Source organism: Diospyros lotus, chromosome 2, assembly GCF_014633365.1.
Source record: "Diospyros lotus cultivar Yz01 chromosome 2, ASM1463336v1, whole genome shotgun sequence".
NCBI lineage: Eukaryota > Viridiplantae > Streptophyta > Magnoliopsida > Ericales > Ebenaceae > Diospyros > Diospyros lotus.
In genome coordinates, this window is record NC_068339.1 from 19,541,317 (window position 1) to 19,554,823 (window position 13,507).

The window sequence follows — 13,507 nt, forward strand, 5'->3', positions numbered from 1 at the left end:
AGAAACCAAATCAAACTTATATCTATATATGTTTGAATCCAAATCAATGATTCAAATGACTTTAGATAAATTCAAGCAGGGTTTAATAAAATTGAAATGAATATGAATTTTATCAAAACACACATAAAATGACAGAAATTTATTAAGATAGTAATAGTAAAGAAAGGTGGAGGATACTTAATTGTGTCATTTATTCATGAAAATAAAAAGAAAAATAAAGAACAATGAGAAAAGAAAGAGAGATAAAAGTGGAATAAGTTTTTATATATAATAATATTTTTTGTTATTCTTTAATGTTTAATTAAAATTAACTAATGCAAGATTATGTTAAGTATTAAAATACTTATTATATTTTATTTAAATATTAAAAATAATTCTTACAGTGGCATGAAACTTAAAAAATACGGAGTCTAAGTTTGCCATCAATACATTAGGTGCTGGCGCGGCCCTACGGGGCGCGGCCATCCACACGCGGGAATTACTGGGAAAGTGGGGCCCAAGCATTCCGTCTTGTAGTGGGCGTTCCCCTCGTAAGCCTGACCACAGGCGAACAAAATCCTCAACACGTGGCGGCCAACGCTGACGATGAGATTTTCGGTAAGCTGGGCCCCACACCCACTCTACGGAGACGTAGCCAGCGGAACCAACGCCTCATTCTCCACGTGTCGTAACGTCGCTCCCAGAAGGTGATGGGTGCGGACGTCTGAACGTCGTAACTAACATATCCTCCCCGCTTACGTTTAGCATGGCCTCCCCCCTCCACCCCCTCCGCCGTCGCCTTCTCATCTTCTTCTACTGCCCCAATTAAATTCCTATTTTTCATTCTTCAAATTATATAATTCTTACTCTTACTATTGTTATGTCAAAACAGTATTAAAATTTTATATACTTTTAGAAACTTATATAACATAAATATAATCTTAATATTGTAATATTAGTATTAAATTGAATCGAATAATATAAGAACTCCATTCACGCACAGTAAAAACAAAATAAAATTCCAATCCAACCATTGGATTTGCCCAATTCTTGGAGTGAATAGGAAGGTCTATAATATTATACAGTATATCTTCCGTTTTCTCCTACCCAGCCGTAGGGGCCGAGAATTCAATGCGAAGCCGCGGTCGGTGGAGTCCACCCTTCTAGGCGGCGCGTACGCGAAAGCGCGTGGAGTGCAGAAAACAACAATATCGTGAACAACAACATCATGTGGACGTCGCAGCTTGGAGCCCCTTGGGATCCCACCGCTGACGCCACGCCACCTCAACACATGAGCTGTGACGTACAACACTACATCACAGCCGTTGACGTTACACTCTCTCCCTTTCCCTTCCCCCACCCCCCCCCCCCTGAGCTGCCTCAACGCCTCCTTATTAATCCCTGGCCAATTCTCTACCTCTCCCCCAAGACACACCAAGAATCTCCACATCATGCAAAAAGCCATCCCATACAGAGCCTGGCCGGCTCCGCCCTCCTCCTCCGCCGCACCGGGCGGCTCTCCATCGGCAAGCGTGCAGCAACTGGCGGCGGAGAATGCAGTGATAGTGTTCGGGCAGCGCGGCTGCTGCATGTGCCACGTGGTGAAGCGCCTGCTTCTGGGGCTCGGCGCCAACCCGCCGGTCGTCGAGCTGGACGAAGGCGAGGCTGCCGCTGCGGCCGATCAGTTATCGAGAATTTCCGGCGGCGGTGAAGGCGGAGAGGCGCTGCAGTTTCCGGCTGTCTTCGTCGGCGGCAAGCTGTTCGGCGGGCTGGAAAGGGTCATGGCCACCCATATTTCCGGCGAGCTTGTTCCCATATTGAAAGAAGCCGGAGCTCTTTGGCTTTGACTGTTAACCCTTTCTGTTTCTCTCTCTGACTTGTTATTTTGGGTTAAGATTTAAGACTCTTGATATATAGTTACTTTCGAAATTTCAAATTTGAGATCTGGGACTACCGTGAGGACTCTCTGAATTCACAAGCAACTTCTTCTTCTTCTTCTGATTTTCTTATATATATATATATATATTGATGTAGTTTGATTTTGGAGCAGAGCAAATTGGCAGGGGTTGAATATAGCTAGTTGGATGATGTAATTTTTTATCTGATCTTGGCGTTAATCATGTATAGATTGATGGGTTTTCGATCGTATGAATCTGATTAAATCATCGATCGATCGATCCAATACTTGTTTGTGTTGTTGTCACCCGAATCATCTCGTGATGCATCGGCATTGATATATTCTCCGGGAAAATGAGTTCCTTGCCGTTCAGTTTGGGTAAAGAATTGATTCATTTATGGGAAGCCCCTATTCGCTGGGAAAATGGTATGGACCGTTTTACAAAGTATTTAATGCATGGTCACGTTAACGTTATGGCGGCCTTTCTTCCAATCCAATTGTCAACAATTTAGGCTACCGTGTTTACTCACTCTCACTCTTCACATTTTACGTGACACTTAATAATTAAAATATTCAGTTATCGATTATTTAAATATTACATCTCAATGTCTATAAAAGCATAGTATCACATAAAAAATAAAAATAAAAAATAGTAAATACAAGGGAAATAGAGGAGAACAAACACATATTATCAGTGTGTTGGATTGATTCTTTCTATAAATCCAAATATATAGTTGACTTCAATCTAATCAAACATTAATCAAATTCAAAAATTAAAATTGAAATAAGTCAAAGCCAAAAACACAATTAACCAACCCAAAGATATTAACCCGAATTAGCTACAATAGCATCTCCAATAGGAGCCGAGATCTGTTGTCCCAAAAACCTGTCTCTTTCTCTGTCCACCCAATCAAATGCTGCTACATTACTTATTTTTAAATAGTATTTTTTTTAAAAAAAATTATAAAATCAAACAAAAAAAAATTATAAATGACATATATGTGTTATTATTTGATTTTATAACTTTTTTTTAAAAAAATTACTATTTAAAAATTAGTGATATGACAACATTTGATTGGATAGACAAGAAAGGGAACAGACTTTTGGGACAACAGATCTCGATTCTTCCAATAGAGCACCAAATTAGTGCTTAGGTGCCAATTTGGTGTCAAAATGTTCTCCAATGAATACACCAATTTGGTGTTAGGCTCAAACTCAATTTACCAAATTTGGTGCCGATTGAATAGTTTCTTGTTGTACTATTTAATCAACACTAAATTTGTCTTTTAATTTTATTTTCAATTTTGGCCATTTTCTATAACTTTAAAACAAATTATTCTCTTTATATCCTTTATTATTTTTATATATTTTAATTAATAATTAAAAATATAAATTAAATTATTATAAAACATATATACGGATAAAAATATTTTATTAAGATCTATAAAATGAGTATAATATTGAATAATTTTATAAACATCATGTTAATATAAAATGAACTAACTTTGTTTATGTATAAGAAATTCTTTATTTTAATAATTACTTGATAGAAAAAAAATATTCTTAATGCAAAAACTCAATAATATAATAAAAAGTAATAACATTTTCATTAACTTAAATGAAAAATACATGATGAAAATATAAAAAAATGATGACAGCATGGCTTAAAAAATAAAATGCTTTCTATACTTAATTCTAAACTACCATTTAAAAAAATAAGTGGATAAAAGAATGTGAGAAAATTAGTTGAAATATTAAGTGAAAAAAACATTTATGAGAAAAATAGTTTGTTTGATTTAAAATATTAGTTGAAAAAATGAGATGGATAAATAATTAAGTGGATAAACAATTAGTTTGATAAAAGTTAGGTGAAAATAATTAATTAAAAAATTAGTTGGAAAATTAATTAGAATAAAATATTTTGTAAAAAAAAACAAAAAATTATGAGGGTAATTATTATTTTTTTTATAAAATGTGACTAATTATTTTTAATAATATTATGCTAAGTTAAATAAATAAATTAATATTAATTAAATAATTATTTATAAAATATTATTTAAAGATATTTTTTACACCAATTTAATGTTGAGTACGTTGGAGACAACACAAATTTAGTATTAAGAAATAGACTTTGCTAAATGATTAGAATCTATTTCTATCTATTTAATGCTTGTTTTATATTATTTTATAATATTTTAATGATATTTAACAAAATAAAAAGATAATTTTAACTTTATAAAAAATTTAAAAGTTGTGATTGAAAAATATATTGTTGGTAAATAAAATAATAAATGATATAATTATCCTAACATCGATAATTGAAATGACAAAAAAAAGACAATTCTATTTAGATAGATTCTATTTAAATAGATTTATTGTTAAAAAATTTGATATAAGCTATTATTTGACAACAAAATAGATGTTCTAAAGCTACCAAAATCTCGATGTTCTAGAAGGAATTATACAGTCTTTGTCATGAATAAAAAAAGAGCTGATTCGATTCGATTCGATTTGATGAGTTTGTTCAATTTATAAGTATATAATAATAATAATAATAATTATGAACTAATCAAGGATGATTGAAGGGATAGGGATAGATCTGAAATCAAGCTTACGCTGAATTAATCAACCCCAATCCCAATCGTTAGTCCACTCAAGTTGGGCCATTGGAATTGGCTGCTTAGTGTTAGTGGGGGGTTCATTCGTAGTGCATATCTATGGCTGTTTATGGGAACATGATAAATCATTAATTGGGTATCATCGGACAGATTTAAGACATTGATTTGTGGGTTAGCAATGAGATTAGCGAGAAGCAACTCAATTGACAATATTATGCATATTATTATCTTCTCCCTCCCTCCCTCCCTCTATCTTCAACTTAATTAGTCCCAAGTCAACTAGCACTGTTGTTGTTACTCGAAACATGCAGATTTCCCATGGAATGAATATGTGACCACTGGTGCAGTGCAGTGCAGTGCAGCCACTAATTGAATAATACTTGTTTAATTCTCAATCATTGTGTGTGCGTGTGCGTGCGTTTAAATTAATCGTCACTATTTTTTTGATAATGGCCAGTGAGTGATTTAGTGTCCGAAAACTGTTGAGGAATTAATATAATTCATTCATTTATTTGTGGTGGTATGGTGATATGTGCACATTCAGTTATTTAACTGATTTTGAATTTGATAGTAGATATAATAAATATTCCGAGTATATATTTATTAGCTCCTATGCCATTAGAATTTGTGCCTTTTAAGATTAAATATAACATTATACATATAGAGAGAGAGAGAGAAAAAAAAAATACTAGTAAATATAAATAAAATAATTTACGAGCTCATACATGTTGCTCTCAAAATATAATAATTAAAATTTAACTTTTATTCCAAATTTTCATGAACACCCACTTCAACAATCGATTTACAACATTCTGTCTTTTTCGTTTTCTCTTCTCATTTTATACATTATCTTTTTCTATTGTTCTCAATTTTCTCTTTCTAATTTTTACCATTTTTTATTGAATATCCCATATAGTTTAAGATTATAAATTTTTCAATTGCAGTCATAAAAAAAATCATATTGTTCCTAATTTTTTCTTCTTAATTTTTACCATTTCTTTATTTATTGTAGTAGCTTGTTTAGTTTCTTTTAATCTCTCATATATTATCTTTTAGTTAAAAATTCATTATCGTCAAGAGATTATCTTATTTTGTAATTGATTGAACATCAATTTTTTTCTTTTTTAATTTAATAAAATGATGAGATTTTTTTTATATAAATGTGTATTATTTATTAACCCTGATAATGATTTTTTGTCAAATATGCAGCAATTACTTTGAGATGACTCTTTTAGTAGGTTGTACCACAACAATGCGCGATCTTAAATTCATTAAATAAAGCAAATTTTTATTATAAATCTATTTTATTCAAAATTCAAATCTTTATGTGTTACTGGATATATTTTTCTCTCAACTATTCTTTATACTTACATTTATTGATCTCTCTCTCTCTCTCTCTAATCTATAATAATCTACAATTTACAATTTCTCATTCTAGTCTTATTCACCTCTCTCTTCTTTCTTTATAATGATAAACTTATTTCTCTCTATATCAATCGCTGTATCCGATTTCAAATTATATTACAAATATAATAAACATTTCAGATATAGATTTATATTACAAATATTCGTATAAATTTTGGAAGTGGGGCCCATTCAAATCAAATTCAAAATTTAGAGGGTATCGTCACCAATCCATCCTTTCTCTTATTTGATTGATGAAGTTCCGGGCCGGGCCGGCATGGCAAATTCTAAAGGCCTTCTAGAAATAAAAGCCCATTGAAATTTTAATTTTGACATCCATGTTATATTAGCTGTATGATTCATATAGCTTAATTTGGATAGTATGGGCTGGGCTTAATTTGGATTGGATTGAAGCATTGACTGGGAATATGGGCTGCCCAATGTTTGAGGCTTGGGCACTGATCTATAGGGCAAGCAAATTTTCATCATTGAAACTAAACCCGATGGTGAAACTAAATAAGTTTCAACCAATCATCATTGGAACTAAGTTTTTTTTTTTAAATTATTTTAGTAATTTTTAATCTCTTAATTTCTTAACTAGGTTGAAATTAAAGGTAAGTTTGGTTTGATTAATTTTTAATTAATATAATTTATAATAAGAGGGATTATTATTATTTGGATAATTTGTATAGTAGAAGGATTTGTTTGACTACAAATAAATAATAAAGCGTGACTTACAAAAAATTCAAATTGTGGTTTGGGCAAGTTATTCTTAATTTAATTTAATTAGAATTTAATCGATGGAGTTAGAAATATATGAGTTTAAGTGTAATTTATTATTTTTTAAAATTTTTTATCTTCTTATTTTTGTAAAAATAAAAAGATTAGTTTTGGATAGAAAGTTACTCCATGGTGTTATATAATTATTATAGTTATAAAAATTTAAATATATGTTTAATGAAAATAAAAATGTATTATTATATAATTAAAACAATGATAAAGTTTAATTTTTTGTTGTAATGTACGAATAATTTATTATTATTATACACGCAAACGGAAATTCAGAAACTTAACATACAGCGGCGAGCCGGGAAAATCTTGGGCAATCGGAACAGAGGGAATGACAAGGTAAAATACCAAAAGAACCCTCGCCACGCCTTACCTTCCAAGCAAATGCGCAAAGCCCCCCTTTCCCTCTCGCCATTTTAAATGATCATTCAATTCCATATATAAAATACATTCACACACTCTCTGAACGCAACTCTCTCTCTCTCTATCTAAAAACTCTCAGAATCAGAGCCTCGGATCAGAAAGACGATGACCGACAAGGTGAGGCGGTTCTTCTCCCGCACCTCCGGCGACTCGTCCCAGCCTTCACCGGAGCCGCCGACCCCACCGCCTTCGTCCGTCGCCACCGGGCCGGCGCGCCCTATCCGCCTCGTGTACTGCGACGAGAAGGGGAAGTTCCGGATGGACCCGGAGGCCGTCGCCACGCTTCAGCTCGTCAAGGATCCTGTTGGCGTCGTGTCCGTCTGCGGTCGCGCTCGCCAGGGCAAGAGCTTCGTATTGAATCAGGTTCCCTCTTTTATTTCCTCGCGTAGAGAAAGTTGGCGTTCTTTCACTAATTCGCTATCTAGGGTTTTGTAATATGATGTTCCATGCCAATGAATTGCAGGGAATTCATACATTTCGGATTATTTTGTGTTAGTTTCTTAAATCTTTTTGGGTATGCTAGTTCTGAAATTAGGGTTTTGGGAGTTCCTCTGCTTGACTGATTACTTCCGCTGCCCCATTTTCTTCTGTCACATTAAAGGAGGAACCAGGATTGATATAGTTAGAATGCCAAAAATTCTTCAATTTCGGATCTTGGAAATCATAGGTTAACCAAATCTCTGAAAACCTTATACCACACCTTGTTTCTGGCCTTGCAATAGTTCTGGTCATGCAATTGATTCCTTAAAGTACCTTCCCGATTGGACGTTTGACTTTGATAGCCCATTATGGTTTCTCACACTTCAATTGTGCTGACTTACTAGGAGTGATTCTTCAAGGAGGGCGTGTGCCCGTATTGATGCCGATATGGGTTGGTTGCTCAGAAATGTGTTAGATACGCTCAAAGTATAGCATTATTAATATTGTTGGCGTTGTTAAACAAATAGGGGAATTCTGTTGTAAACATCTTACTTGTTTGCAGTTTAGGATGTTGGTTGATAAAAAGAAAAGTAGTAACTTGTTTGTATGTGTATGGCAATTGGGGAATTCTGGTCTTATCTGTTCTTAACTCTTTATAAATGGGTCTATATTTGAGTTTTTGGTTTGGAGAATTTTTTTTTTTTCATTATTTTGTTTCCTCCCCTGGTTAGCGAGTGGTATCAAGATTGTAACATTGTTAACCTTTTATTTTGTTTTGACTGGAGAGATTGAAAAATGCACTCTTTTTGTCATACAAGAAGAAGATAATCACTTTTCCTCTCACCATCCTTACTGTTGTCTATTTAAAGTTCTTTATGTTTATTTTTCTGAGCATCTTGTCTTTTGTGCCTAAGTTTCTGTCACTGGAGCACCATGCCTCAAGTAATGGCCGAGTGTAATCATGATGTTGGATTATTTTTGCCACCTGTTACTTTGATTATTTACCCATTAAATCAATCTGATTTTATGAGCATCTGTAGATCCATAAAAAAAAAAAAAAAAAAAAATTTCTTGAGGCAGCTATTGGACTAATAAAGTGAGAGACTATGGATAGATTTTGATCTTTAGGTTTTGTGAATGTTTAATAATCCACCAATGTGAACTGCAGACAGAATGGATAAACCCAACAAGTCCAAGTCCCACTAACTTATTATTGGATATATGATATGGGTAGAAATATTTCTCCCTCTTGTATGTTATGTGTGGTTCATGTAATGTGAATGGGGAGAATTTTCAAGCTCCCTTACTAACCAGCTGTCCATGTATTAGGTATTATCAATCTGTTAGATCCTTGAATCTGACAGGAAGTTCTCACTAAATTGGTGATGTTAGAAATTGGGAACATTGGCAGCCTTTAAATCACCCAAGAAACCACTCAAACACCTCACAGCTCACCCGGCCAACATACCACAACACAACCATATACTAAAGAACAGAAATTTAACGCAGGAACAGAACAAGAAATGAAAACATCAAACCACACAAGGGGACAAAGATTATCCTGGTTCAGGCCCACTTGAATCAGCCCTACATCCAGCCTTCAAATCTGAGCACAACCTCTTTATTTGATAGATGATCAGTACAACAACTCCCCTATTTCTCTCTCTCACGATACAAGCCTCTCCCAAGAATGTACAAAGACTACTTACACACACATATAGCCTTCCACTCTCAAAGCTCTCATGAAAACAGAGAGAGAACATGCGGCCCTCTAATCCCTTGCCCTATTTATGGACAACAGTGAAATTTCCTAGGCACATAATTGATATTTACAGTTTGACCCCCAAACTTTGAACTAATTACACTTGAGGCCCAACGCCTATCAACTAACCATTAACCGCATATAAACGACTGCACAAAATTCTATCACTAACTCGAGACAATCTTCAACAGTTTAGAATCCAGTTAAGAACTTAGAAGGAAATGAGAAGAATTTTAGAGGGAGAGGAAAGACAAAAAGATAGGAGGGAAATCTGAGAGAGAGAGAGAAGAGAGATTGAGAAAGAAATCAGAAGTTTTTGATTAATTTATTTTCTTCCTTTTACACTGAATGCAATTAGTAATTATATACTGATTGTAGCTAGTTTTTGGTGCCAAAAAGGCCGCCACTTTTCAAAGTTATAGCTTTCAAAATATTGCAACTATCTAACTTCCTTCTAGAAGAATGACCTTTCATCTGCCTATTCCTTCTACCTGAGAATGTATCATCCCTTAGTTATTAGGAACATGACAATTCCCTCCCTCCTTCAAAAATTTTATTGTCCTCAAGAAATGTAGAGAAGTTGGGTTGCTTGAGGAAATTGTTGGGGCAGGTTCGACAAGTATTCCCATGCGTTGCTATCTGAGTGTGGGGTTAACCATTGACTCCTCTTCCTCTTCTACTACTTTTTCTTCTCCTTCTAGCCAAAATAGTCACTTTCTGCATTGATGCCCAGGAGTGTATTCGTCTCCACAATGGAAACACTAGTCTGTCTGCCTCATTTGTTCCGCCTCATTTGTTCCATAGTCCTTCCTTCTTGTGCTTGAGCCAAATTATTAGTGGATGTTGCTATCAACCCCTTCGACTTCGGGTTGAATTTGATTTCCTCCTTGCCATATCCCTTGTTTCCTTGTTGGAAGGCCCCTGAACTTGTCCCTTTTGCTTACAGTCGCTATTTCTTTATTAAAGCCTCGACTGTTATTTCTTGTAACCTAGTATTTCCTGCTGCTTCCTTTACAGTTCTTGGCCTCAACATTTTGACCTGGCCAGCTAGCCCTCAGTTCTTCGCTCAAGCCGTTGATGAAGCTTGAGACGAAGTATGCTTTAGTTAGACGAGGGTCAACATAAGTGATTTTAATTCCTCAAACCTTGAATGATACACCCACACCGATTCTTCCTATTTCAGCTTGTTAAATTCTTCGACAACATCCATCGAACCTTTGTCTCCAAATCTTTCACGTAAGTTTTCTAGAAATTCTGTCCATTGATAGCCGTCTCTGTCTCGAATCCAACCTTGAAACCAAGCGTCTCCTATGTCGTTAAGGTAAGTAGAGGCCAATGTGACCCTTTGCAGTTTCGAAATGTTGTACACACTAAACATTCTCTCGCACCTTCTCACCCACCACCTAGGTTTTTGTTAATCAAATACTGGGATTTCCATTTTAGGTAGGGGCATACACAGCTGGAATTGGGCAGTTTGCACCCTCTATCTTCTTCCTTCAAAAGTTTACCTGCCAGTTGGTTCTTCTTCAGTTTCAGAAGTCCTAGTAGGCCCATGAATCGCCCCACTTTCGGTTAATATTGGTTCTGATATCTCCCTATGGGGGAATTCGGGAGAGAGACTTAACTGGTTTTGTCTTGCAAACATTAGCATGAACTGCTGCATTCGTTCCTGCATTTGCTTATTTTGTTCCCTCATCTGGCTTTCAATATCGTTTTTCAACCTTTCAACTACACTGTCCAGCTTCTTTTCCAGCCTTGATTCTATGCGTCCCTCCATGGATCCCATCCAATTTTGCAGTTCTGCCATTGTTGCACCCACCTGCTGTAGTTGTGACTCCATTTGCTTCATTCTGGTGCCTTCTGCCATTGGAAGGGAAGATTCTTGGGAGATTGCTGGTCTAGGACTTGCTCTGATACCAAAATGTCAAATCCTTGAATCTGACAGGAAGTTCTTGTCACGAACAAGGAGATAGCAGATTTTTGCGGCTAAATTTTGTGTTAAAACTGGTTATTCTTATTGTATTGCCTTACTATTTTTATTCTCTTGCTTGTATTACTTTCCAGCTGGTTAGTTTGTTATGGCAGAATCTGTTAGGTGTTAAAGTACTAGAATAGGACAAAATAGTTGGTTAGAAGGGGTGAGATTAGCTGTGGCAGCACCCATGGGACAAGCTATATAAGCTTGTTCCTTCTTTTGTTAAAGGCATTCAAGAAATTCAATCAAAGATTATGTTATTCTCTCTTTTATTTCTCTTTCTCCCTTCATTTCTCTTCTATTCTTCCCTCTCCATTCTTCTCCCCTATTCTAGCTCGCTACCTAGATTCACGTTGAATCAGGAGAGCTGCTGATTGTCACAGCACCGCCGTGACAGTTCTCACTGAATTGGTGAGAATTTGGTTAAGAAATTAGAAGGAAAGGAGAAGAATTTCGAAGGGAGAGGGAAGACAAGAAGATGGGAGGGAAATTCGAGAGAGAGAGAGAAGAGAGATTGAGAGGGAAATCATAAATTTTTTATTAATTTCTCTTTTTCCTTTTACATTGAATGCAATTAGTAATTATATGCTGATTGTAGCTAGCTTTTGGCCCCAAAAGGGCCGCCACTTTTCAAAGTTACAGCTTTCAGAATACTGCAACTATCTAACTTCCTTCTAGAGGAATGACCTTTCATCTGCCCATTCCTTCTGTCCGAGAATGTATCCCCCCTTAGTTATTAGGAACATGACACAATCAAAGGGCGTCACATGATAGATGTGCAAATTGTAATATGTTCAAATGTACTGGTAGGTATATTTACCTTGTATTATGTTGATCATGGAAGATGAGGCATTTGAAAGCGTACTTATTTGTAAGATTTTTGGAAATAGAAGCCTGAATTTGTACACAGATGTAATGGGGCAAGAGGCCAATACCTCTCAATGAAGTAGTTTCAGTAATAAAAGTCTTTGTGTTACCTATCAATACCTCTTTCCATGGTTGATTATATAGATTGAAGCCTGAATGCCTACTCAAAGAGGTACTGGGGCAAGAAGCCAACACCTTGTTTCAGTAATAAAAGCTTTTGTGTTACCTTGCATCTTTGTTCTTGTACCACTTGATCATATAGCTGTGGTTGCATAAATGGTTATTATTTTCTCTAATTGGCTCTATGTGGGATATGGTTCATGAGCTATGAAGGAATTGTGTCCTCCCCTTCCCCTTTGGTCTGGGAGAGGATAGGCGCAAGAAATTTATAAAGCTGTTAGTTTAGTTTTTCTACTTGAGTTCCAGTGTTTATAGAAACAGGTAGATTCATCAGTTGAAGTCCCAGATTTTAAGGTACTGACCGTGTATAATTATTTCCAACTGTGCAAGAAAATAAATTTTCATTCATTGTGAATTATGTTTGATTGTACTGAAAACTATTGAAGATAAGGCTATAGACAGAAATGGCTGGTGAGCTGGAATTTGTTTTTCCTTTATCCCGCTAAGCTAGAATCCATTTAGCCGACCCCACGTAGTAGGATAAGGCTTGATATGTTGTACTGAAAACTGTAGAAAAATATAGATGCCATGTACAACAGATGCATTGAACTTAAGTTTGCAATATACACTTGACCTAATCCCATGATATTTGGAGACTCCATGTGGAGTTTTACAAACAGAACCATGAGGAAATATAGTATAACTCCAACAAGAGTTCAGTTATTTGTGCTTAATGGGATTGACTTCAACAATATTTGTATGGCATAATGGTCCATTTGTTTGTGGAATACATGGCTGTGAATAATGAGAATAAACTCTTGAAGATGTTCTTGAATTGTTATGATCTACTTGGCCTTTAAACTTTCATGAAGTTGAGGCTCTTTGACCTTCATTGTGGAAATTTAATATTGCCAAATTCTTTGAAATATTTGCCAACCTGTGCCATCTACTTTGTAAGTATCAACTAGAAACTAGACATTGACAACCGAGATTTTGGGAAACTGAGTTGAGTTTTGATAATTACAATGGTTGTCAAGGCAGTGTCTTTTATTTTACAAGGCATTTCTGATGATGCAATATTCCCCCCCCCCCCCCCCCCCCCCGAACTTATTTATTTAATTTCTTGAGCACTAGTAAAATATCTTAAAATTCCAGGGCTGTAATATGAGGAATGGCAACAAGGGAGATTGTCCAGAATAGGGTTTTAACCCTCATAAACCCATATTTTAACTTGTGGCAGGAGTGCAAATGCC

At 35.4% G+C, this 13,507-nt stretch overlaps 2 protein-coding genes across 2 annotated transcripts in view; both read left to right on the top strand.

Moving 5' to 3' along the window:
- Positions 1–1,385: 1,385 nt before the first annotated feature.
- On the top strand, positions 1,386–2,169 carry LOC127794135 (glutaredoxin-C9-like). Its single transcript, XM_052325042.1, has one exon. It carries the CDS (start codon positions 1,431–1,433, stop codon positions 1,824–1,826), a length of 396 nt encoding a protein of 131 aa, XP_052181002.1. The 5' UTR covers positions 1,386–1,430; the 3' UTR covers positions 1,827–2,169.
- A 4,974-nt stretch (positions 2,170–7,143) lies between these two features.
- Positions 7,144–13,507, top strand: part of LOC127794905 (uncharacterized) — a 47,596-nt gene continuing 41,232 nt past the window's right edge. Inside the window, exon 1 of the mRNA XM_052326202.1 lies at positions 7,144–7,473. Coding sequence (XP_052182162.1) covers positions 7,216–7,473 — 258 coding nt within the window. The 5' untranslated portion in view covers positions 7,144–7,215. The remainder of the gene's footprint in view (positions 7,474–13,507) is intronic.

Bases quoted from the DNA above. Each gene is read 5' to 3' on its own strand.
- LOC127794135 (XM_052325042.1), top strand. From the start codon at position 1,431: ATGCAAAAAGCCATCCCATACAGAGCCTGGCCGGCTCCGCCCTCCTCC.